At 42.0% G+C, this 23,988-nt stretch overlaps 1 protein-coding gene across 1 annotated transcript in view; it reads right to left on the bottom strand.

Annotated features, from left to right (window-relative positions):
- LOC134612449 (ras GTPase-activating protein 4-like) overlaps positions 1-23,988 on the bottom strand; it is a 228,250-nt gene that overhangs the window by 85,998 nt on the left and 118,264 nt on the right. Inside the window, exon 6 of the mRNA XM_063456808.1 lies at positions 16,626-16,755. Coding sequence (XP_063312878.1) covers positions 16,626-16,755 — 130 coding nt within the window. The remainder of the gene's footprint in view (positions 1-16,625; positions 16,756-23,988) is intronic.

The raw sequence follows: 23,988 nt of genomic DNA, 5'->3' as shown, positions 1-23,988 counted from the left end.
TAAAGATAAATTGAATCAACGCATCTCTATGAGGAAAGTTCAGTGTCTGCATGCAGAGGGTGGAAACACAGAATGGCAGTGCTGCACATTAGGCAGTACTGCCCCAGGAAGCACCTCTAGCAGCCATCTAAGGAGTGGCCAGTGGAGTTATTTTCTCTGAAAAGACAGTGTTTACTGCAAAAAGCCTGAATGGAATGATTCTACTTACCAGAACAAAAACAATAAGCTGTAGTTGTTCTGGTGACGAGGGATGTATGGGAACAAAACTTGTGTGGACTCGCTGACAATAAAATTAGTTTAGGTAATGCAGACGTTGGTCTCTCTAACACTGTGGCATGTCCCCTTTCTTCTACACTCACTACATACACCTTTTCTCTGTCTCGGACTATATACCAGGAACTTCTGCCTGCTAGTAAGAAGGTGAGGAGACAAGTGGACCAGCGAGTGCTAGGGGACAGTCCTTAGAAAGCATGGAGTGAGCGCATCATTAGACGCTAAGGGTGCTGCTTGCATAGCATGCCCTTAGTTGGACAGCCTGCATGATTGTCGGGCAGCCTGACATGCATTCATGCCAGGCTGGCCTTCCAATTCTTTGGACAGACATGCCCCCTTTTTGGGCATGTTCTCCCTTTTGGCAGGTTACGTGATTCGCACCAGTGGCCCACCCTTTTACCCCACCTATTGACTTCCTGCTTCACTGGACACTGCTGTTAGGGGTTATGGATTTACTTGAAAGATGAAAGCATAAATTAGAGAGAGATTAGCATAGAGTATGTGTTTTCTTATAGCTGCATCCTATGAGTTTCCCTCCAGCACCATCTCCATCAGATACATGACGCTTGGGAGGTATGACTGTTTTAGTGTTTTTGGTCGATAAGATTCCATAGTTAGGCCCATCATAATTGTCAGCACCAGGCCCACTGTGCTCTTAATCCGGCCCTGCCCACACAGGTGATGCTGCCCGATACTTTGAAAGGAAATATAGAATAGAAAGACAGTGACTCCTAAATAGGGACACTTGGAAGGTGTGGTTTGTAGAAAGATTCACCCTGCTCATGAGTAATCCATACAGTGCATTCAGAAAATATTCAGACCCCTTCATATTTTCACATTTTTATGTTGCAGCCTTGTTTTACATTTGTTTACATTCTTTTTTTCACATCAAAAAAGGGTACGACAAACACAGTGTTTCAGAAAACTTCAGTTTAATACACAATAAAGATCCCCAATTTCTAGAATTTATGGCAATCCAGAAAATCACACTTAACTGGCGAGCGGAAGATGAAATTAGAAAATTAGGAAGAATTGAAATCTCAATACTCTAGCCCCTACAGGTCTAAATGCAGACTTTGAGTTATGCCATTTTTTATGAATCAGACTATATATACATATCTATAATATACCAATCACCAACATCCTTTTTTCACTGGGTCTATTTCTCTGCATGTACTTCCATATATGAGACACCACTATTTTGAAAAATGAACAACTGAATGTACAAATTTTATGTAAATTTCATATTTTTACTAATTAGAATAAGCAGCAGTTACAGTTCTTGAAATAAATAGATAAATCAATATGTATATGGTGGAATATGTTTGCACAAATAGGATTTTATACAAAATGCACACTCTAAATACAAGCCACCTTTTTCCCACTGTATCCAAGATCTGCATGTTTTCTATATAAGAGACACTATTGCTTTAAATAGAGATCAATTGCATAATTAATAATATTATTTATTGGTTTGAACAAAAATTTAAGTTGCTTATTACCAGAAAATTAGAATATGTGTGGATGAATATAATTGTATAAGCAGGATTATATAAAGATGCATATTTTAAAATATAAGCCACATAAAATAACATTTAACTATACATTTCTTTCTTTTATTTCTTTTATTTCCATTGTAACTGTATATGAGCCTAAGTAGGCTCCAATATGAACTAGATAATCCCCTATTGCGGACTATATTTCCCACAAACAACCGGCCGAAAACCGGAAGTGACGTGCTAAGCGCAAAGCACTATGGACCTTCTAGTGCCGAAAAACCCGGAAGTGACGCAACGACTCTCTAGCCGCGTCACGTGACACAAAGGACCCTTCCGATTGGAGGAAGATATTTTAGGCGGGATTTTGGACACTTAAAACAGAATACCAAGAGGACATTCACAAGCTGACTGAGGAAGCCGTTTTTACCGGCGAAACGCGTTTTGGCTTTTAAAGTGGACTCACTATTTTTTCTTAAACCACCAATACTTGCAAATACTTTGTTCTTATTCATTTTTTATTTTCTAGAAACATACTTTTATACTGATTTTATATATTCTGTAATAAATTCCTTTATTTTATACAATCCACTGTATCCAGCACCACTGTATCCAGCACCAGGGAAGGGGCAGTGTCACCCCACAAATTGACACTAGGCCTACATACTTAGAGCCAGTTACTAAAAGGCTCTAAACAAGGTGAGCACTTTAACTTATTATCTAAATATATGGAGATATTACAAAGGATGCTACACTTAGTTCGATAATTCTGTGTCTTTTATATACGCTGTGGAGAGGAAAATACACACTTTACCTTGGAGAGAGGGGTCGTGTGATCTACCTTTAAAGACACAGACGTGCGGAAGTTTAGAGCCTAATTTACTTGAAAAGGCTCTATAAAATGTGAGTGTAGATATATCTGTTACTCACTTAAGTCTTCACTACAGTATTTAATATACTATACAATTATCTGTATATATTTCTGTTTTCTTTTGTATGTACACTACATTGGAGAATATAAAGGATAATTGTCTTTGAATCACAGGTAATCCACTGTGTTCTCACACTCAATACAGCGCTGCACTCTTAAAGATACAGGGAGTGAAGAATTATTAGGCAAATGAGTATTTTGACCACATCATCCTCTTTATGCATGTTGTCTTACTCCAAGCTGTATAGGCTCGAAAGCCTACTACCAATTAAGCATATTAGGTGATGTGCATCTCTGTAATGAGAAGGGGTGTGGTCTAATGACATCAACACCCTATATCAGGTGTGCATAATTATTAGGCAACTTCCTTTCCTTTGGCAAAATGGGTCAAAAGAAGGACTTGACAGGCTCAGAAAAGTCAAAAATAGTGAGATATCTTGCAGAGGGATGCAGCACTCTTAAAATTGCAAAGCTTCTGAAGCGTGATCATCGAACAATCAAGCGTTTCATTCAAAATAGTCAACAGGGTCGCAAGAAGCGTGTGGAAAAACCAAGGCGCAAAATAACTGCCCATGAACTGAGAAAAGTCAAGCGTGCAGCTGCCAAGATGCCACTTGCCACCAGTTTGGCCATATTTCAGAGCTGCAACATCACTGGAGTGCCCAAAAGCACAAAGTGTGCAATACTCAGAGACATGGCCAAGGTAAGAAAGGCTGAAAGACGACCACCACTGAACAAGACACACAAGCTGAAACGTCAAGACTGGGCCAAGAAATATCTCAAGACTGATTTTTCTAAGGTTTTATGGACTGATGAAATGAGAGTGAGTCTTGATGGGCCAGATGGATGGGCCCGTGGCTGGATTGGTAAAGGGCAGAGAGCTCCAGTCCGACTCAGACGCCAGCAAGGTGGAGGTGGAGTACTGGTTTGGGCTGGTATCATCAAAGATGAGCTTGTGGGGCCTTTTCGGGTTGAGGATGGAGTCAAGCTCAACTCCCAGTCCTACTGCCAGTTTCTGGAAGACACCTTCTTCAAGCAGTGGTACAGGAAGAAGTCTACATCCTTCAAGAAAAACATGATTTTCATGCAGGACAATGCTCCATCACACGCGTCCAAGTACTCCACAGCGTGGCTGGCAAGAAAGGGTATAAAAGAAGAAAATCTAATGACATGGCCTCCATGTTCACCTGATCTGAACCCCATTGAGAACCTGTGGTCCATCATCAAATGTGAGATTTACAAGGAGGGAAAACAGTACACCTCTCTGAACAGTGTCTGGGAGGCTGTGGTTGCTTCTGCACGCAATGTTGATGGTGAACAGATCAAAACACTGACAGAATCCATGGATGGCAGACTTTTGGGTGTCCTTGCAAAGAAAGGTGGCTATATTGGTCACTGATTTGTTTTTGTTTTGTTTTTGAATGTCAGAAATGTATATGGATGTATTCACTGGTAAAAATAAATAATTGAAATGGGTATATATTTGTTTTTTGTTAAGTTTTTGTTAAGTTGCCTAATAATTATGCACAGTAATAGTCACCTGCACACACAGATATCCCCCTAAAATAGCTAAAACTAAAAACAAACTAAAAACTACTTCCAAAAATATTCAGCTTTGATATTAATGAGTTTTTGGGGTTCATTGAGAACATGGTTGTTGTTCAATAATAAAATGAATCCTCAAAAATACAACTTGCCTAATAATTCTGCACTCCCTGTAGAAGACCCAAGGGGTGGCAACACCCATTGGGCCTGAAGTCTTTTTTCTGTATCTTGGTGATTTTTTTCACATCAGTCTACACTCAGTAGCAGTTTTTTGATACCATTGCAAATATATTAAACAAAAAAAACCTGAAATATCAAGTTGACAAAAATATTTAGACCCTTTGAAGTATATTGTATATGGTGCTACAATCTTTGCATATCTGGATTTTGGGTAGTTCCTGCTATTCATCTCTGCAGATCCTCGCAAGCACTGTCAGTTCGGATAGCATGATGGAATAGCCATTTTCAGATGATTAGTTGGGTTTACGTCTTGGCTCTGGCTGGGTCAGTCAAGACTATTTACAGAGTTGTCCCTAAGCCAGTGGCTGTCAGGGTACCTGTAGTCTCTACCTCTGATAAGAGGAGAGACTTAGACGTTTTCCCGTTCAGAAGGGCTGTTTCCTCCGTTCCTTGCGGTTCCTCCAGTCGGTTACACGCCGGCCGCGAGGGATCCACGCCCTTTTATGACGTGACGCTCAGTAGCCGACGTCATGACGCCAAGCCTGCTCGACCTGTCACTCAAACCCTGAACACGAACCAGGACTCATCGGGGGTGTGATTACCTCTTAGAACCGGGGTATTTAATAGTGCTTCCCGCATTTGCTCATTGCCCTGTCGTGGTTCTAGCCAGTCTAGTCACTCAGTGCTCTTGTATGTCTATTGTCTCTTTGGTTCTGACCCGGCTTGTTTGTATTACTCTGCTTATCTCTGTTATCCTTTGACCCGGCTTGTCTCTCGCTTACCTGTCTTCTCGTTCCCTCGACCTCGGCTTGTCTCTGACCATTCTCTACTTACTCCTTACGTTAAGTCCGGCCATTCTAAGGTCCGGTATACGTACCTACTACGCTTTGTACTCTGCGTGCTGGATCCCTGTCCCGATCCTGACATTACGACAGGGCCAATGGATCCTGCAGGTACAAGTAGTCAGCTTGGTCCTTCCGATCCTAGGTTTGACGCCATGGAACATAGAATGGATCAGATGGCCTTAGCGCTACAGGCGTTATTATCTCGTCCTAATAATCCACCAGAAGAGATGCGTAATAATTCTATCTCTCCTGTAAGTTCAGGTTTAGAGGTAGCCACTGTAGGTGCCTCCTCCCGTATTATCCCACCTGTACGTTATGGTGGTTCTCCTGAGAAGTGTCGAGGTTTTTTAAACCAAATCAGTATCCACTTCGAATTGCAACCCCGTTCCTATCCTACAGATAGGGCGAAGGTTGGATTTATTATCACCTTACTCGTTGAGAAGGCTCTGAGATGGGCCAATCCCTTGTGGGAGAACGATAACCCGTTAGTATATAATTATAATGCCTTTGTAGCTGCTTTTAGAAGAAATTTTGACCCTCCTGGTAGAAAGGTCAATGCAGCCAGATTACTGTTGCGCCTTAGACAAGATAACCGAACACTTGTGGATTATGCACTAGAGTTCAGGTCCTTGGCGGCAGAAGTTAAGTGGAATGAACAGGCTTATATAGCCGTATTTTTAAACGGATTATCAGATGTAATTCTTGATGAGGTTGCTACCAGAGAGCTTCCTGAGAATTTGGAGGATTTAATTTCTTTTATCTCTCGCATTGATGAACGCTTAAGAGAGAGGCAGAACACTCGAGATAGAACCTGTAGACAGGGCCGGATTAACATAGGGGCTGATGGAGCTGCAGCTCCAGGCCCAGGCCCATGGAATAGGCTCATTTAAAAAAAAAAAAAAAAGTTTTTTTTTTTTTTTTTTTTACACACACTACTCTTAGGTTTGCCACCTGACTGGTATTTTACTGGCACAGCCAGTATTTGAGGCTGCCTGGCCATGCCAGTGTTGCAGTCATATCGGCAATACAAATGCAGGTATTTTTCTCAGAATAAATGGAGATTACTCTGCAATACCAGCACCGGCCAGTAGGGGTCACTGTGTGTGGAGAGAGGCAGGGATAGGAAATTACAGCATATCCCTGCCTCTCTCTACTACTCACTGATCCGTGGGGGAACAGCAACACAGCTGTCCAGACAGCAGCTCTACAGCTCAGGTAAGTGAGGGATGAGGGGAAAGGCAGCAGGGACACATGGGGACACTGAGACACTAGGGGACACATGTGGACACTGAGACACTAGGGGACATATGGGGACACTGAGACACTAGGGGACACAGACACTAGGGGACACATGGGGACACAGACACTAGGACACACTGAGACACTAGGACACATGGGGACACAGACACTGGGAGACCTGGAAACACTGAGACACTTGGGGACACTGGAAAACATGGGGGCACTGAGACACTAGGGGACACTGGGACACATGGGGATGCTGAGACACATGGGGATGCTGTGAGACATAGGGACATTGGGAGACACTGAGACATTGGGACACAGAGACACTATGTCCCCATTTCTCCCAGTGTCCCCATGTCCCCCATCCAGTGTCGCTAGTGTCTCGGTGTCCCCATGTCTCTGTGTGCCTAGTGTCCCCATATGTCCCAGTGTCCCTATATGTCCCAGTGTCCCCATGTCTATGTCCACAACTGTCCTCATGTCTCCCAGTGTCCCCAAGTGTCTGTCTCCCAGCCAGTGTCCCCTAGTCTCCCAGTGTCTGTGTTCCCATGTCTCTGTCCCTAGTGTCTTAGTGTCCCCAAATGTTTCAGTTTCCCCATGTCTCCCAGTGTCTGTGTTCCTAGTGTCTCAGTGTGCCTATGTCCCCATGTCTCCCAGTGTCCCTATATGTCCCAGTGTCCCCATGTCTATGCCCAATACTGCCCCCATGTCTCCCAGTATCCCCAAGTGTCTGTCTCCCAGCCAGTGTCCCCTAGTCTCCCAGTGTCCCCTAGTCTCCCAGTGTCCCCTAGTCTCCCAGTGCCCCCTAGTCTCCCAGTGTCTGTGTTCCCATGTCTCTGTGTCCCTAGTGTCTCACTATCCCCATTTCTCCCAGTTTCCCTAAATGTATCAGTGTCCCCATGTCTCCCAGTGTCCCCATGTCTCCCAGTGTCCCCATGTCTCCCAGTGTCCCCATGTCTCCCAGTGTCCCCGGGTCTCTGTGTCCCCGGGTCTCTCAGTGCCCCTGCGTCTCTCAGTGTCCCCATGTCTCACTGTGTCCCCAGTATCCTAGTGACATGGGGACACACTGAGACATGGGGACACTGGGAGACTGGGTGACATGGGGACACTGACACTGTGATACACTGGGTGACTTGCGAGACTGAGACACTGGGAGCAATCCATCTCTACAGCAGAATCAAACTGTGTAGTTTGTTGGTGATTTTACAGAATTTTCTCTGATGTCACTCCTTGTGATTATACAAATGATTAAGGCTGGTATTTTTTTTTCAAGAAAGGTGGCAACCCTAACTACTCTTCACATACTCTTGCTTAAAGGAGCACTATAGGGTCAGGAACACAATCATGTATTTCTGACCCTATTATGTTAAAACAACCACCCTGGCCCATTCTTGGCTCCCTAAGAATAGTAAAATATGCTGCTGGGTCTGTATCTGAACTGACTGTCTGCTGACATCATCAGAAGTGGTGGTCTGAGCAAATTACAATACTTCCCCATAGGATTGGCTGATACTGTCAACTAGGTAGATCAGGGGCAGAGCCAGCACAAGCTCAACATAGCCCTGGCCAATCAGCATCTCCTCATTAAGATAAATTGAATCAATGCATCTCTATGAGGAAAGGTCAGTGTCTGCATGCAGAGGGTGGAGACACTGAATGGCAGTGCTGCACACTAGGCAGTACTGCCACAGGAAGCACCTCTAGCAGCCATCTAAGGAGTGGCCAGTGGACTTATTTTCTCTGAAAAGACAGTGTTTATTGCAAAAGGCCTGAATGGAATGATTCTACTTACCAGAACAAATACAATAAGCTGTAGTTGTTCTGGTGACTATAGTGTCCTTTTAAGTTTGGAAGCTTAAGAGGGATGTATGGGAACAAAACTTGTGTGGACTGGCTGACAATAAAATTAGTTTAGGTAATGCAGACGTAGGTCTCTCTAACACTGTGGCATGTCCCCTTCCTTTTACACTTACTACATACACATTCTCTCTGTCCCAGACTATATACCAGGAACTTCTGCCTGCTAGTAAGAAGGTAAGGAGAGAAGTGGACCAGTGAGTGCTAGGGGACAGGCTTAGAAAGCATGGAGTGAGCGCATCATTAGACGCATTTAAGTCAAGCTCAGGGTGCTGCCTGCATAGTATGCCCTTAGTTGGACAGCCTGCAGGATTGGCGGGCAGCCTGACATGCATTCATGCCAGGCTGTCCTTCAAATTCTTTGGACAGACATGCCCCCTTTTTGGGCATGTTCTCCCCTTTTGGCAGGTCTGGTCACCTGATTCGCACCAGTGGCCCACCCTTTTACCCCGCCCATTGACTTCCTGCTTCACTGGACACTGCTGTTAGGGGTTATGGATTTACTTGAAAGATGAAAGCATAAATTAGAGAGAGATTAGCATAGAGTATGTGTTTTCTTATAGCTGCATCCTATGAGTTTCCCTCCAGCACCATCTCCATCAGATACATGACGCTTGGGAGGTATGACTGATTTAGTGTTTTTGGTTGATAAAATTCCGTAATTAGGCCCATCATAATTGTCAGCACCAGGCCCAGTGTGCTCTTAATCCGGCCCTGCCTGTAGACCTTCCTTCAAACTAGCTCCCTCATTTCTAAGTCCTGAGACCAAAACCTTACCTTTTCCAGAACCTATGCAGATAGGCAATACTCATCTCTCAGAAGAGGAGAGACAGTACAGGAGAAGGGAGGGGCTGTGTATGTACTGTGGAGTCAGAGGTCACTTACGCCTAAATTGTCCTAATCGATCGGGAAACGCTCGCACCTAAGTTTCTCTAGAGGACAGGCCTTGGGTGTTTCTATTTTGTCCTCTACTCATAATTATAAAGATCATAGGCTTCTGCTACCCGTTTCCTTAACTTGGGAGAGGGGAGTAGTAGAGACTGTGGCATTGATAGATTCCGGAGCTGCTGAGAGCTTTATCGACCAAGTTTTTGTCACTAAACACACTATCCCATCTCAGTTAAGGGAGACGCCCTTGGCCGTTGAGGCCATAGATGGTAGACCTTTAGTTGAGCCTGTGATTTTTCATGAAACCATACCCGTTAACTTAACTGTTGGTATTTTGCACGAGGAAGACATATCTCTGTTACTCATTTCATCTCCTATTGTTCACATAGTCCTGGGGTATTCTTGGTTAAAGAGACATAACCCTATTATTGATTGGGAATTAGGGGAGATAATCTCATGGGGTCAGAATTGTCAGGAGAAGTGTTTACAGAAAGTCTCACCGCTTTGCATAGTTAATACACCTACTCAGTCTACCGACTCTACAGAAGTACAAATACCGCCACTGTACCTGGACTTAAAGGTGGTATTTGACAAAAAGAAGGCCGATACTTTACCTCCACACAGGACCTTTGATTGTAAGATTAATCTACTCCCTGGTACTATGCCTCCCAGGGGCAATGTATACCCTTTGTCTACTAAAGAGAACTTAGTCCTAGAGGAGTATATTCGTGAAAATCTAGACAAAGGATTCATTAGGAGATCCTCCTTCCCTGCCGGGGCTGGGTTTTTTTTTGTTAAAAAGAAGGATGGTACGCTGAGACCTTGCATTGACTACCGAGGTTTAACAAAATAACCGTTAGAAATGCCTACCCGATTCCTTTGATTACCGAGCTCTTTGATCGTTTAAAGGGTTCCAAGATTTTCACCAAGTTAGATCTCAGAGGGGCATATAACTTGGTGAGGATTCAGCAGGGTCACGAGTGGATGACGGCGTTCAACACTCGATATGGGCACTACGAGTATACCGTAATGCCTTTTGGTCTCTGCAATGCGCCGGCAGTATTTCAGGACTTGATCAATGAAGTTCTTAGGGAATTTCAACATGACTGTGTTATTGTATACCTGGATGATATACTTATACATTCTAGGGACATTGAGACTCACCACAGACAAGTCAGAAGGGTTTTGCGCAAACTTCTTCAACATGGCTTGTACTGCAAACTGGAGAAATGTAGTTTTGATCAGTCTCAGACTAACTTTCTTGGTTATGTGATTTCTGGGGAAGGGTTTAAGATGGATCCAGATAAACTCCAGTCCATTTTAGACTGGCCCTTACCTAAGGGTCTCAAGGCCATTCAGAGGTTTATTGGATTCTCCAATTATTATAGGCGCTTCATTAAGGGTTACTCGTCTATTATTGCTCCTATCACCAATATGACCAGACAGGGGGCTGACACTAAGAATTGGTCTACTGAAGCACTTCTTGCTTTCAAAACTCTCAAAGAACTTTTTGCTTCCGCACCAATTTTAGTTCACCCTGATACTACTCTGCCTTTCCTACTCGAAGTAGACGCCTCAGAGACGGGTGTAGGCGCTATCCTGTCCCAAAGGTTAGGTGTGGATAAACCATTACATCCATGTGGTTTTTTTTTCCAAAAAGCTATCTGGCCCGGAGAGCAGATATGACATTGGTGACAGGGAACTACTAGCAGTTATCATGGCTTTAAAGGAGTGGAGACATTTATTGGAAGGGACCTTACATCCTGTTACTATTTTGACGGACCACAAGAACTTGTCCTATATTGGGGAGGCCAAGCGATTGTCTTCCAGGCAAGCTCGTTGGTCTTTATTTCTCACCCATTTCAATTACGTACTCACTTATAGACCTGGTTCTAAGAATTCTAAAGCTGATGCTTTGTCTCGCCAATATGAACCTTCTACTGTATCTGAGCCAGTTTTATCCTCTATAGTCCCCAAGTGCAATATTATCGCCAACACAAGTCTTAAAATTCATTCTCCACTGCTTGACCAAATCATGAAGTTGCAACATCTGGCACCTAGGCAGACTCCTGTGGCAAGACACTTCGTTCCTCCTGAACTCCAACGGGAGCTCTTACAGTGTTTTCACGAGAGTAAGGTGGCGGGGCATCCTGGCATTCGCAAGACATATTCCTTAATCTCTAAAGATTTCTGGTGGCCTTCTTTACGAAAGGATATTGAGGATTTCATTGCAGTGTGTGAGATCTGTACTAAGACCAAGCAACCTCATACTCTTCCATGTGGTCTATTACAACCCTTGGGCATTCCAGAGAGACCATGGTCCTGTTTGGCCATGGACTTTATTGTTGATTTGCCTATTTCTAAAAAACAGACTGTTATTCTCACTGTAGTCGATAGGTTTACTAAGATGGCTCATTTTGTGCCTTTACCTAAACTTCCGACTTCTCCTGAATTGGCGGAAATATTCGCTAAAGAAATTTTTCGTTTACATGGGATACCTTCCGAAATTATTTCTGATAGAGGTTCCCAATTTGTTTCACGTTTCTGGAGATCCTTCTGTTCTCAATTAGGCATCAAATTGAATTTTTCTTCTGCTTATCACCCTCAGTCTAACGGAGCTGCTGAACGTACCAATCAAAAAATTGAACAATATTTGCGTTGTTTTGTTTCCGAACATCAGGACGATTGGGTCGGTTTGATTCCTTGGGCAGAGTTCGCACACAATAATCTTGTTTGTGATTCCACTCGTTCTAGACCCTTTTTCATGAATTATGGCTTTCATCCTTCCATTCTTCCTTCGGTCTCTCCTTCCCAAGGGGTACCGTCGGTTGATGTTCATGTTGCAAATCTGAGGAAGTTGTGGGATCAGACTCGACAAATTCTCCTACATAATTCCATGTTGTTCAAGAAACACGCTGATAAACGCAGAAGGGCGGCTCCTGTTTTTGTTCCTGGTGATAGGGTATGGTTGAGTACAAAAAACATTCGTTTAAAGGTTCCTTCTATGAAATTCGCTCCTCGTTACATTGGCCCTTACAGGGTTCTGACTCGTATTAACCCGGTTGCGTATCGCCTAGTACTTCCATCTGCCTTACGCATCCCTAATTCTTTTCATGTTTCCTTGCTGAAACCGTTAATTTGCAACAGATTTTCCTCCACTGTTTCCTCCCCTCGCTCTGTTCAGGTTGAGGGTCAGGAGGAATACGAGATCAACTCCATCATCGATTCTCGAATTTCTCGAGGGAAGTTACAGTATCTTGTCGACTGGAAGGGATATGGTCCTGAGGAGAGGACTTGGGTACCTCAGGAGGATGTACATGCTCCTCGCCTCCGCAGGGCTTTTCACTCCCGCTTTCCATCTCGTCCCGGTTGCTTCCGCCCGGTGGGCGTTTCTGAGAGGGGGGGTACTGTCAGGGTACCTGTAGTCTCTACCTCTGATACAAATACAAAAAGAGAAGTCCTGCGCTAAAGCAGCAAGGACTACAACACACATCAGCCCCAATATGTAGTAAAAACCAAAGAAAAGAAAATGTTACTTGCGCTTTTTCCTTAATCCCTATGTATATTTAGACAAATGGAGGTCATTTAGTTGCTCCAATGGCCATTGGAGGGATGCCCGCCTGCCAACGTCAAGGCAGACCCCCCCTAAGCGGGTCCTAACACTGACCCTTCAGCCTGCTTCCTTGAGCTTCTGGCAAAGATATCTCTAATGAGACAGAAAGGGGTATTTTTTATATACACCCCTTTACTTATTAACCCTTAATAGGGAACACATGGGATGGGTAGCAGCATTGTAACCAGGCTGTGTGATACAAAGTAAATACAAATACAAAAAGAGAAGTCCTGCGCTAAAGCAGCAAGGACTACAACACACATCAGCCCCAATATCTACCTCTGATAAGAGGAGAGACTTAGACGTTTTCCCGTTCAGAAGGGCTGTTTCCTCCGTTCCTCGCGGTTCCTCCGGTCGGTTACACGCCGGCCGCGAGGGATCCACGCCCTTTTATGACGTGACGCTCAGTAGCCGACGTCATGACGCCAAGCCTGCTCGACCTGTCACTCAAACCCTGAACACGAACCAGGACTCGTCGGGGTTGTGATTACCTCTTAGAACCGGGGTATTTAATAGTGCTTCCCGCATTTGCTCATTGCCCTGTCGTGGTTCTAGCCAGTCTAGTCACTCAGTGCTCTTGTATGTCTATTGTCTCTTTGGTTCTGACCCGGCTTGTTTGTATTACTCTGCTTATCTCTGTTATCCTTTGACCCGGCTTGTCTCTCGCTTACCTGTCTTCTCGTTCCCTCGACCTCGGCTTGTCTCTGACCATTCTCTACTTACTCCTTACGTTAAGTCCGGCCATTCTAAGGTCCGGTATACGTACCTACTACGCTTTGTACTCTGCGTGCTGGATCCCTGTCCCGATCCTGACAGTGGCGTACTAAGGAGGGGGCGGGGGGGCGGTCAGCTTAGTTTTAGCTGGAGTTTTGGACTTTTATACTTGGACTTTCTACCTTTTAGCTTATATGCTTTTGAGAAGTCTTAATATTGTTTTTATTATTTTTTATCTCTACAATAAATCGATATTTTTTTATATCAGTCCATATAGTCCTTTCTAGCCTCCAGGAACACTATGTGGGGAATGCTATCCCAATAAATTAGCATATTGCCAACAAACCTCAGAGCCAGGAATTCAAGGCTCTGTCTAAGGTGAGCATAACAATTACTATCTCACTATTTTGTATACACTATCTGTACAATACCACCTATGAGGTTCTCTCTCTCTGCTTGTTCCATATCTTCGGGAGAACATCGTTTGGGATAAAGGGGTGTGTTGCTGCCTCAAGAGCAAAAAGGAGTCACTTACGGAGCCAATAGCTTATAGGCTCCAACCCACGTGAGTGGTTTCAACCAATTGCTACTATTATTCATTTTTTATTTTTGTAAACCATCTGCACTATATTCTCTCTTTTTGTTGTTTTACTTTGTATGTACATTTGGACACATTGTATCACTATGTTGGAGGGGTGAGTATACCCCATCATTATTTATATTAATATTCATTATAGCGCTCCACTTGCTGGTATATTGTTTATACCTTTTTATTCTTATATTTTGCACTTTATTGTGGATTAAGGTATTCCACTTTTTGTGTTGAGCTGCTTTTATTCAGGCACTTTAGTATATCACTCACTATCTCAGTAAGGGATAGTTATTGTTTTCTCTCTGTGTGTGTGATTGTCTGCCTGTGATTGTCTGCCTGACTCTGTGTGTGATTGTCTGCCTGTGATTGTCTGTATGACTCTGTGTGTGTGATTGTCTGTGTGAGATACTCTGCCTGTGATTGTCTGTGTGACTCTGTGTGTGTGATTGTCTGCCTGTGATTGTCTGCCTGACTCTGTGTGTGTGATTGTCTGCCTGTGATTGTCTGTGTGACTCTCTGTGTGTGATACTCTGCCTGTGATTGTCTGTGTGACTGTGTGTGTGATTGTCTGCCTGTGATTGTCTGTGTGACTCTGTGTGTGTGATTGTCTGCCTGTGTGTGACTGCCTGTGATTGTCTGTGTGACTGTGTGTGATTGTCTGCCTGTGTGTGTGACTGTTATTAATCAAAATAATCTATATATATATATATATACATAAATATATATGTATATATCACTATATATACCTATATATAAATAAACATAATTTAAAAAGATTATATATATGCACATGTGTATATATATATATATATATATATATATATATATATATGTATATATATATATATACATACACATATATATATATATATTCTACATATATATTTATGTAATATTTTTACATAATTAAGTTATTTTATTAATTACAATTTGCGGGACCTGCCTGCCAACCTGCCTGCAAGGGAAGTCCAGAGAATTTAATTTGCTAGCACTATATTTAACCCTGTAACTTTCCAAGACACCATAAAACCTGTACATGGGGGGTACTCGGAGACTTCGCTGAACACAAATATTAGTATTTCAAAACAGTAAAATAACAACGATGATATGGTCAGTGAAAGTGCCTTTTTTGCATTTTTCACACACAAACAGCACTTACACTGACAATATAATTATTGTGATATGTTTTATGGTTTCGAAACACTAATATTTGTGTTCGGCTAAGTCTCCTGAGTATAACAGTACCCCTCATGTACAGGTTTTATGGTGTTTTCAAAAGTTACAGAGTCAAATATAAGGCTTGTGTTTCAGTTTTTTTTCACATTGACATCCGCCAGATTGGTTACATTGCCTTTGAGAGCGTATGGTAGCCCAGGAATGAGAATTACCCCCATGATTGCATACCATTAGCAAAAGTAGACAACCCAATGTATGCAAATGGGGTATGTCCAGTCTTTTTTAGTAGCCACTTGTCACAAACACTGGCCGAAATTGGCGTTCAAATTCGTTTTTGCATTTTTAACACACAAATATTAACGCAAACTTTGGCCAGTGTTGGTGACTACAAAGAGGCTACTAAAAAAGACTGGACATACCCCATTTGCAATACGTTGTGTTGTATACTATTACAAATAGTATGCCATCACAGGGTAATTCTCATTCCTGGGCTACTGTACCTGGACAACGTAACCAATCTGGCGAATTTCAATGTGAAAAAAAAATGAAAAATGTAACATGCTTTATTTGACCCTGTAACTTCCCAAAACATCATAAAACCTGTACATAGGGGGTACAGTTTTACACGTGAAACATCGCTGAATACAAATATGTGTGTTTTATTGCAGTAAAAGCAAACAGAAGTATGACATTCACAGTTAAAATGTCATGCAGAACTAAAAAATAACATTTATTAATTTCTCACATTTTTTTTATATTTTATTCATATTAAATTATGTTTCATAGCTAAATCCCTATTTCACCTGAATAAAATGATATATAATACGTGTGGGTACACTTATTATGGAAGAGGCGAATTACAGTTGAACAGACATATAGTCAAATTCCAAGTTTTGTTTGAATTTTATTTTGATCAAAACGTGTACATTTGGCTCAGTCCTTAATACGTTAATACAATGTTTTTATGTTAATACTTATTACAAAACTGTAACAGTAGCCTAATTAAATAACCAATATCAATATAATTATTATTTTTTTAACCTACACTTGTCTTTGTTTTATTTGTCTACCTTCCCTGGTAAGAGGGTCATAATTTCTTACAGTCTTCCCAAACAAGTTTACAGTAACCTTTACTACACATTGTATCTAACATGTACAAGTGCGTGGGGTGTCCCTTTAGAGAAAATAGACTTTCAAAATATTGGGGTCTTACACATACTTAATTTCCTCTTACCGTAAATCCAAAAACATACTCTGACAAAACAAATCTTACCTAGCTTCAAATACAGTACAGCGCACTTTCTGAGATACATCAGTGCGAAATATTTCAATTTTAAGGTGGATTTCTCCTTGTACTTCTTCATCAGGATCAATTTCTGTTAGATTCATCCATCCATTGTATCCTAGAAAAAAATAAAACAAGGCATACATATTTTAGTTTTTAACATTCCCTAATTTTTCTAAACTTCATCACAAATAATATTCATAATTGAATTCATAATTGAATTTGTGTCTTATGTGGAACGATTTTTCTATTATTTTTCATGCAATGTACATATATACAAACACATACAGTATATACTGAAGGTCAAGTGGTTTTGACATATCTCCAGTAGTCTTAGATGGCATTATTTCCCCCTACATTTCAATGTTAAGTATCTTTTATATTACATGCAGGGGCGAACTGACCACTTGTGTACAGATGGGCCAAAGCAGTTAGGGACCCAGCGAACAGCCATGTTCTGGCACCCAGAAAGCCACTATTCCACACACACATTCCAGTGATTGGTTGCCTCGGCAACCTTTCACAGTGTTAGTTAACACCCCCACTCACCCATCTTCTGAGTGAGACCTGAGTGAGTGTCAGGTCTCCAGCATGCTCTCCCTGTGCCGTGCTCTGTGTGAGGGAAAGAGGCGAGTTTGGTAGTGACATCACTTCCTGCTCTCTCAATCTGCAGAGTGCTCCTGGACTGTAAGCAGACTAGGAAGATAAGGAGGAGCATGGCAGAGACAGCATGCAGCAGGTATATTTCTTGTAAGTATTTTCTACAATCCCTATGTCCCCCTCTCCTGCACCTACTACAGCCCCCATGCCTCCCCGCACCCACTATAGCCTCCTTCTGCACTTAAATTAGCCTCTATACCTTTGTGTACCTAACTCAGCCCCATCCTTCCCTGTACCCACCTCAGCCAATATGGCCCCTGCATCTACCACAGCCCCTATCAGGGCCGGACTGGGAAAAAAATTCAGCCCAGGCATTTTTTTATCACAGCGGCCCACTAAGAAGGGGGCGGGGCAGAGAGAGTGTGTTTTGTCATCATTAATGACAAACACGCCCCCTCTCAAAGTGAACATGTTGGTTCAATGCTCTTCCAGGGCAGACCATGCGCAGAGCTCTGCTGAAGAGCTCTAGCATGAGAAAAAAGCACTGTATTTGTTCTGCACAGCCCAAGCAAATTTAATAACATGCTTGCACTGTGTTTCCTTGCAACTTGTCTCTGGGGTCTCTATAACAGGATACCAGGAGACAAAAATGCCAGGAAAGAGTAGTGTGCATGTGTTTGGAGCCTGCCATTGTGTGTGTGCAGAGTGAGCTGATTGTGGTGTGGTATTGTGTTATAAGGTCGGTTTTAGTCGTGTTGTGTTTGTGGTGTAATGTAATGCATATGTGGCTAGGGACTGTAGAGAATGTGTGTATAGGGGATGTAGCAAGAGTGTGCATACAGGCTATAGTGTGTGTGTGTAAATATTATATGTATATATATATATATATATATTATAAATATGTTTGGAAGTATTGTGTATGTGTGTGGTGCAGTGTGTCGGGGGGGGGGGGGTTCTGTGTGTATGTGAGGGGTGCAGTATGTGTGTGTGAGGTGTGATGTGTGTGAGGGTGCAGTGGGTGCTGTGTGTGTGGGTGCTGAGTGTGAGGGTGCTGTGGTGCTGTGTGTGAGGGTGCTGTGTGTGAGTGATTTGTGTGAGGGTGCTGTGTGATGTGTGTGAGGGTGCTGTGGGTGATTTGTGTGTGTGGGTGCTGTGTATGATGTGTGTGAGAGTGCTGTGTGTGATGTGTGTGTGAGAGTGCTGTGTGTGATGTGTGTGTGAGTGCTGTGTGTGAGAGTGCTGTGTGTGAGAGTGCTGTGTGTGAGAGTGCTGAGTGTGAGAGTGCTGTGTGTGATGTGTGTGAGAGTGCTGTGTGTGATGTGTGTGTGAGAGTGCTGTGTGTGAGAGTGCTGTGTGTGAGAGTGCTGTGTGTGATGTGTGTGTGAGAGTGCTGTATGTGATGTGTGTGTGAGAGTGCTGTGTATACCTGTTAGAAGGGATTGTGTGTGTTTGGGGGGTAGATAAAAACAAAAAAAAAAGTAGGCATTATGTCCCCCCCTCCCTTCTTACCTTTTAGCCTGGGAGGGTGGGACCGGCATGGTGGTATCTGGGAGGGGGGTTCAGGCACTATCCCTGGTGGTCCAGTGGGTGAGTGAACTCTAGCCTGCGGGCTAGAGTTCACTCTCGCGAGATCCGGCCGTTGCCATGGCAACGCTCCGGATCTCGCGAGAGGAACCCGGCGGAGCTGCAAGATAGAGCTTCGCCGGGTCCTCTCCTGGCTCCCTCCCTCTCTCCCCGCTGGCGGCCGGAATATTCTCTATGTGGGCCGGTGAGAGAGATCTTTGATCTCCCCACCGGCCCATCATTGAAAACAGCGGGGCCGGCGCTCGGATAGTGCCGGCCCTGCATAGACCAGCAGGGGAGATCCTGTGATCTCCCTGCTGGCCTCGACCCCACGGCCATCGCGGCCCATCGGGCCTGGCCCCTATCCCTTCCTGTACCTAATACATCTACTACCCTCCAATGCACATACTACGGCCCCTATCTTTCTAACAGTAGAAGTAAAGTTCATAGATAGGGCCCAGCCCACAGAGCTCCAAGACTGAGAAGGCCTGAGAACAAGTGACATTATTGTGAGATGGCATTTTTTGTTTCCACCAAAGAAGCTATTACAAAGCAAAGCAGACATACTACATTCACATATGCAGAGCAAGAGCTGCAAATATTTTAGGACATTGCATCTGACATTTTGATTTGACGAAGGGAATAGAAACCTATTACGGACCTCCTCAGAGCCATGGGACTTATATTCACTTGGGGATACTCTTTCAAGATGTTGGTCTTTAATGGACCTAAATCGTCTGTGATGTTGGCATCAGCGGATCCCAAAATCTTTCTATGGGACTTGGACGTAGAAGTGCCAGAAGTTTTTCAGATGCCATACTGCTTCTTTATATAAATAGTATTATAGATTTTAAGCAGTAGATGAACATTTCAGTCCCCACTTTTTCCTGTATTCTGCATGCTTCTATTTTCTCTTCTCCACTTTCCTCTATTCCTTAAAGGAATACAAACGTGTATTCATGACACTACAGTGTTAAAAACACATTTTAGGTGGCCAGCCCCCATTAAAATTGTAAAACACTTACTTTTCTTACAGTGCTGCCCGAGTCCACCATGCCTGGCTCCGCCCTATGCCACGCCCTATAATCCCATAGACAAGCATTGAGAGGCTATTGCGCATGCGTGGCAATTAGCTTCTCCTCATAGACATGCATTGAATTAATGCATCTCAATGGGAAGCATTCTGTATTTACATGCAGAGTGTGGAGACCCAGAACGTTTGTGCGGTTGTGGACATTGTGCAGCACTGACCAACGAAGAACCTCTAGTGGCTGTATGAGTGTCTGCTACTAGAGTTGTTACTACGCAGCAATGTAAAAATTGCCTTTTCCCTGAAAACAAAGGCAATCTATTCAGATTCGCTCATGCAATATAATTAAAGAGTGTTCAGATTATTAAATAAGATATTTGGACAGTCACATTTGTATTGGATCCTCTATACACTTAAAAATAAATTTTCAAAGTATTACACTCCAAGAAGGAACAAAGCTTTAAGGTGTACCTATTGAACTCTGCCTAGAACCATGTTGGATTTCTCTTTGATCTCATGTTTCATAAAATGTATCAGATAGATTGCAAAGTAATTGCAATAGCAAAAGTTCAAACGGTACTTACTGCACCTTTCTTCTCAATAGTATCGGGTAATTGGTTAATAATGCATTGCTTTTCCCCATATACTTTTATATTTTAATCTGATTCTTTCTTCATTTAGAATTCAAGATCAACCTTAAAAATACTGCATTAGAATACCCACCAATCTATTAAGATAATCGTCTGGGTACCGCAATTAGCAAGGAAGTGTAAGGTAATTCTTTACATAGTATTAAGTTATAGTTCATTGTATTAACAAGCCACAAGTACACAACGGGTGAAACTTACTATTAATCATTTTTTTTTTTTTTTTTAAATTAGGATTCTTAGAAATGTTGTGGTTTGAAACGCCATGGTTCTGAGAGGATCTATGACCAATAATTATTACATAGTTAATTTTGATTTGATTAGTCATTTGATTAAAAAAACATTTTAGTTTTAGTCATATTTTAGTCGTCTGAATTGTTTTAGTTCTAGTTAACTAAATCTCCAAAATTTCAGTTGACTAAATCTGATGAAAATTGTGAGTCGACAATATTATCATTGCTTGTAAGTTAGGTAGATGATCAGATAGTAACTAATAATCCAACCAAAAAGGGCTATCTACAGTCTCAAAGGTAAAACCAGGGTTATATATATATACAAAAGACATAAAACACGCATCATGTTTGATGTAGACCTGGATCCAAGAAACAAGCTAGTAGCATAATCGGAAAAACAAGAAAGTTGCTGAGAACCTGTGTGTCACTGCTTATGCAAGCAAGTCAGAAATAACCGCATGTATGGGAAACCCAAGAGCATGAACAATTAGTGGCAATCCTTATGTTTATGTATATTTGTATGTATGTACTGATATACCCGTTTGTACCACTGATGATTTGAATTCACCATTGTTATTTATTGTTGTTGATGTAAAACAGGTAAAAAAAGGAATCATTAAAATTACCAGGATTCAGAGGGTAACATGGGAGTTTTCACTCACCCTCTGTTCACCTCTTGCTAAATTAACTTGTTGTGTCTGAAATGACCACTAATGAAATGTGTCTGCCAGCTACACTAAATTGGTGTCACTACAATAAACTTCCAGAGCAGGGAAAAAATCAAATAATCTTGCTGTCCATTATTAGAAAACTGGAAAGGTCACGCAGAGTTTATTATAGTTCTGGATACAATGACTCACGCCATTCTCTCTCAGATTCATACATTTTAGCACACAATGTTTCTCATAAACAGTATTTTTATACAAACATAGTGGAGAAATGTAAAGGGAAAAATTCAAGGGAATTTGTTTAACAGGCTGTATCCTAATGAGACGCTGCTTACACCAGTGTTTTAGATAATCGCATTGTAATCAAGTACATACAGCACTACTGTATAGAAATAACATTAGTCCTGCTGGCATGGCTGCCATAAGAAATTTGGGGATACCTACAAAACCACTGTCTGGGTCCCCCCAGTCCTATTTTTTAAGACTTGTGTACAGACAGAGACAGATTACCACAAACGCATACACCAATTCACATTGTCAGGAAGTATCAGATACAGGCATACATCCAAGATAGACACACATATGCACTTGCCATACACACTGATAAATATCTACTGGCCTACACACGTATATCCACTAACATGAACAGATACTCTCTGCATGCACACGCACACTGACAGACACACAGATACCTTGACTTGAGATACACATTTTTGCTGCCAGATGCACACACTCATTCCCAGATACATGCCCATTGTTAGATACTCACACTCATTCCCAAAGATATATACACTGTCAGACACACACACTGCCTGCACATTTTGTCACATGCTGTCCTAACGAAAGTCCAGAGCAGGTATTGAAATATCAACCATCTGTAGCACTACAAGCACTTTGTGGAAGTGTTTTTTTTTTAAGATGAAGAATGAAGGAGACTGTGAGTGCAGATTACCTTTTGGCATTATATATGTATTATTTTTGCCTAGATTAGGTGCTTTTAAAAAAAACAATAATATCTGTCAACATTGAAGTTGCTGTTTAGTGGATAGGTGAGTGCGCTGGATCTTGTGTATTGTATAAATTGCCCCCAGGGCCCTATTTAGCCTTGTACTGCAGAAAGCCCCAGATGGAATTTTTTTCCCCAAGTAAGTGGGTTAATCTCATAAGAGCAGACATTAGGCTGTTAGAGTAGGACTTGCCAAAGATAGGGTACATTGACGTTGTGGCAGGCTTATGCAATGTATGATCATATAATGTAACTAAACCCCCTCCCCCTCCCCCCCCCCCTAGATTAGGTGTTTTTAAAAAAACTTATCAAATCTGTCAACGTGCTGTTTAGTGAATAGGTGAGTGCACTGGATCTTGTGTATTATATATACATATATATATATATATATATATATATATATATATATATATATATGCCAAATATTCTACCTTTATATTACAGCCTACAGACAGAGGTTGTGGAGCACTGATAATGCGAAAATGTAATTTCTATAGGAGCAGAAAAGGCTAATTAAATATTTCTGTAATGATCTTACCTGTAGAGGAAGAATAAATTGACAGCTATGCTAAATGCTATTTGCGTAACTTGCTAGAGCACTCAGCTAATGTTTTGTGTAGGTAGAAAAGTACCTTTATGGCTTATAACCATACAGCATAAGAGTACAATGTATATATATATATATATATATATATATATATATATATATATATATAAAAAATTACAGTCTTTATTAACAGTGTTCAATATAAAGAAAAAAAGATTAGGTATTATGCATGCAGCCCTGAAACAAAAACACAATATGCAATCCGGATTCTAATCCAGAATTGTGCATGACCTTTCTTATCTAAAATAAAAATGCACTGTGAGAACAAACACAGTCATTAGGAAGTAAATGGGCTGTTTGGTCATAATTAATTGTACCTTCTATGAGATATAAGACTTTTAATATGAGGGAGTTTTAAATAAATTAACAGAAACCCAAAAGATACATTCGCCCCTTAACTACCAAATGATTTGCAAAAAATACTACTGAAATCCAAGTATTTTCGGTGCTCTGGAAAATATTAAAATGTATTTTTCATTTTAGTATGCATAGATAGCAAGCACATTTTTAAAGAAAAAAAAACATAGAAAATTTGGGTTTATAGAAAAACTTTTAATAATAGTTACAGACTCATATCTATCTGTCTGTCTTTCTGTCTGTGGCATACCCTGTCCTGAAACCAGGACTTTTCACCAAAAGAACTATTCACTGTCCCCCCTGGCTGGTACCTTCCCTTCTCCCAAACGGTTATTACCAAAAACACCCTCCCTGGCAGCTTGTTGGCAATACAATCTCCTGATTGTTCCCCACCGATACTTGGCCGTGAGCCTCCTTAAACTCAGATACGGCTACTGAATCTCACAGTTCCCGGTCACCTTAAGCCGCTATTTTGCCCCACTTGCCGACATGCGAGGAGAGCGCTTTTTGGAGGGAAAGTGCTGTAGACTAATTGGAACAATCGCTCCCTGAGAACCAGGCAGAGCCCTTTCTTGTTTGACCACAGGAGCTCCCACTATTTGACCAGAGCAAGCCATAACAAAGTGCTGCAGCAACTAAA

The sequence above is a fragment of the Pelobates fuscus genome, chromosome 1 (genome assembly GCF_036172605.1).
Source record: "Pelobates fuscus isolate aPelFus1 chromosome 1, aPelFus1.pri, whole genome shotgun sequence".
Classification (NCBI taxonomy): Eukaryota; Metazoa; Chordata; class Amphibia; order Anura; family Pelobatidae; genus Pelobates; species Pelobates fuscus.
The sequence above is the reverse complement of the archived record's forward strand: the minus strand, read 5'-3'. Positions and strand labels throughout refer to the sequence as shown.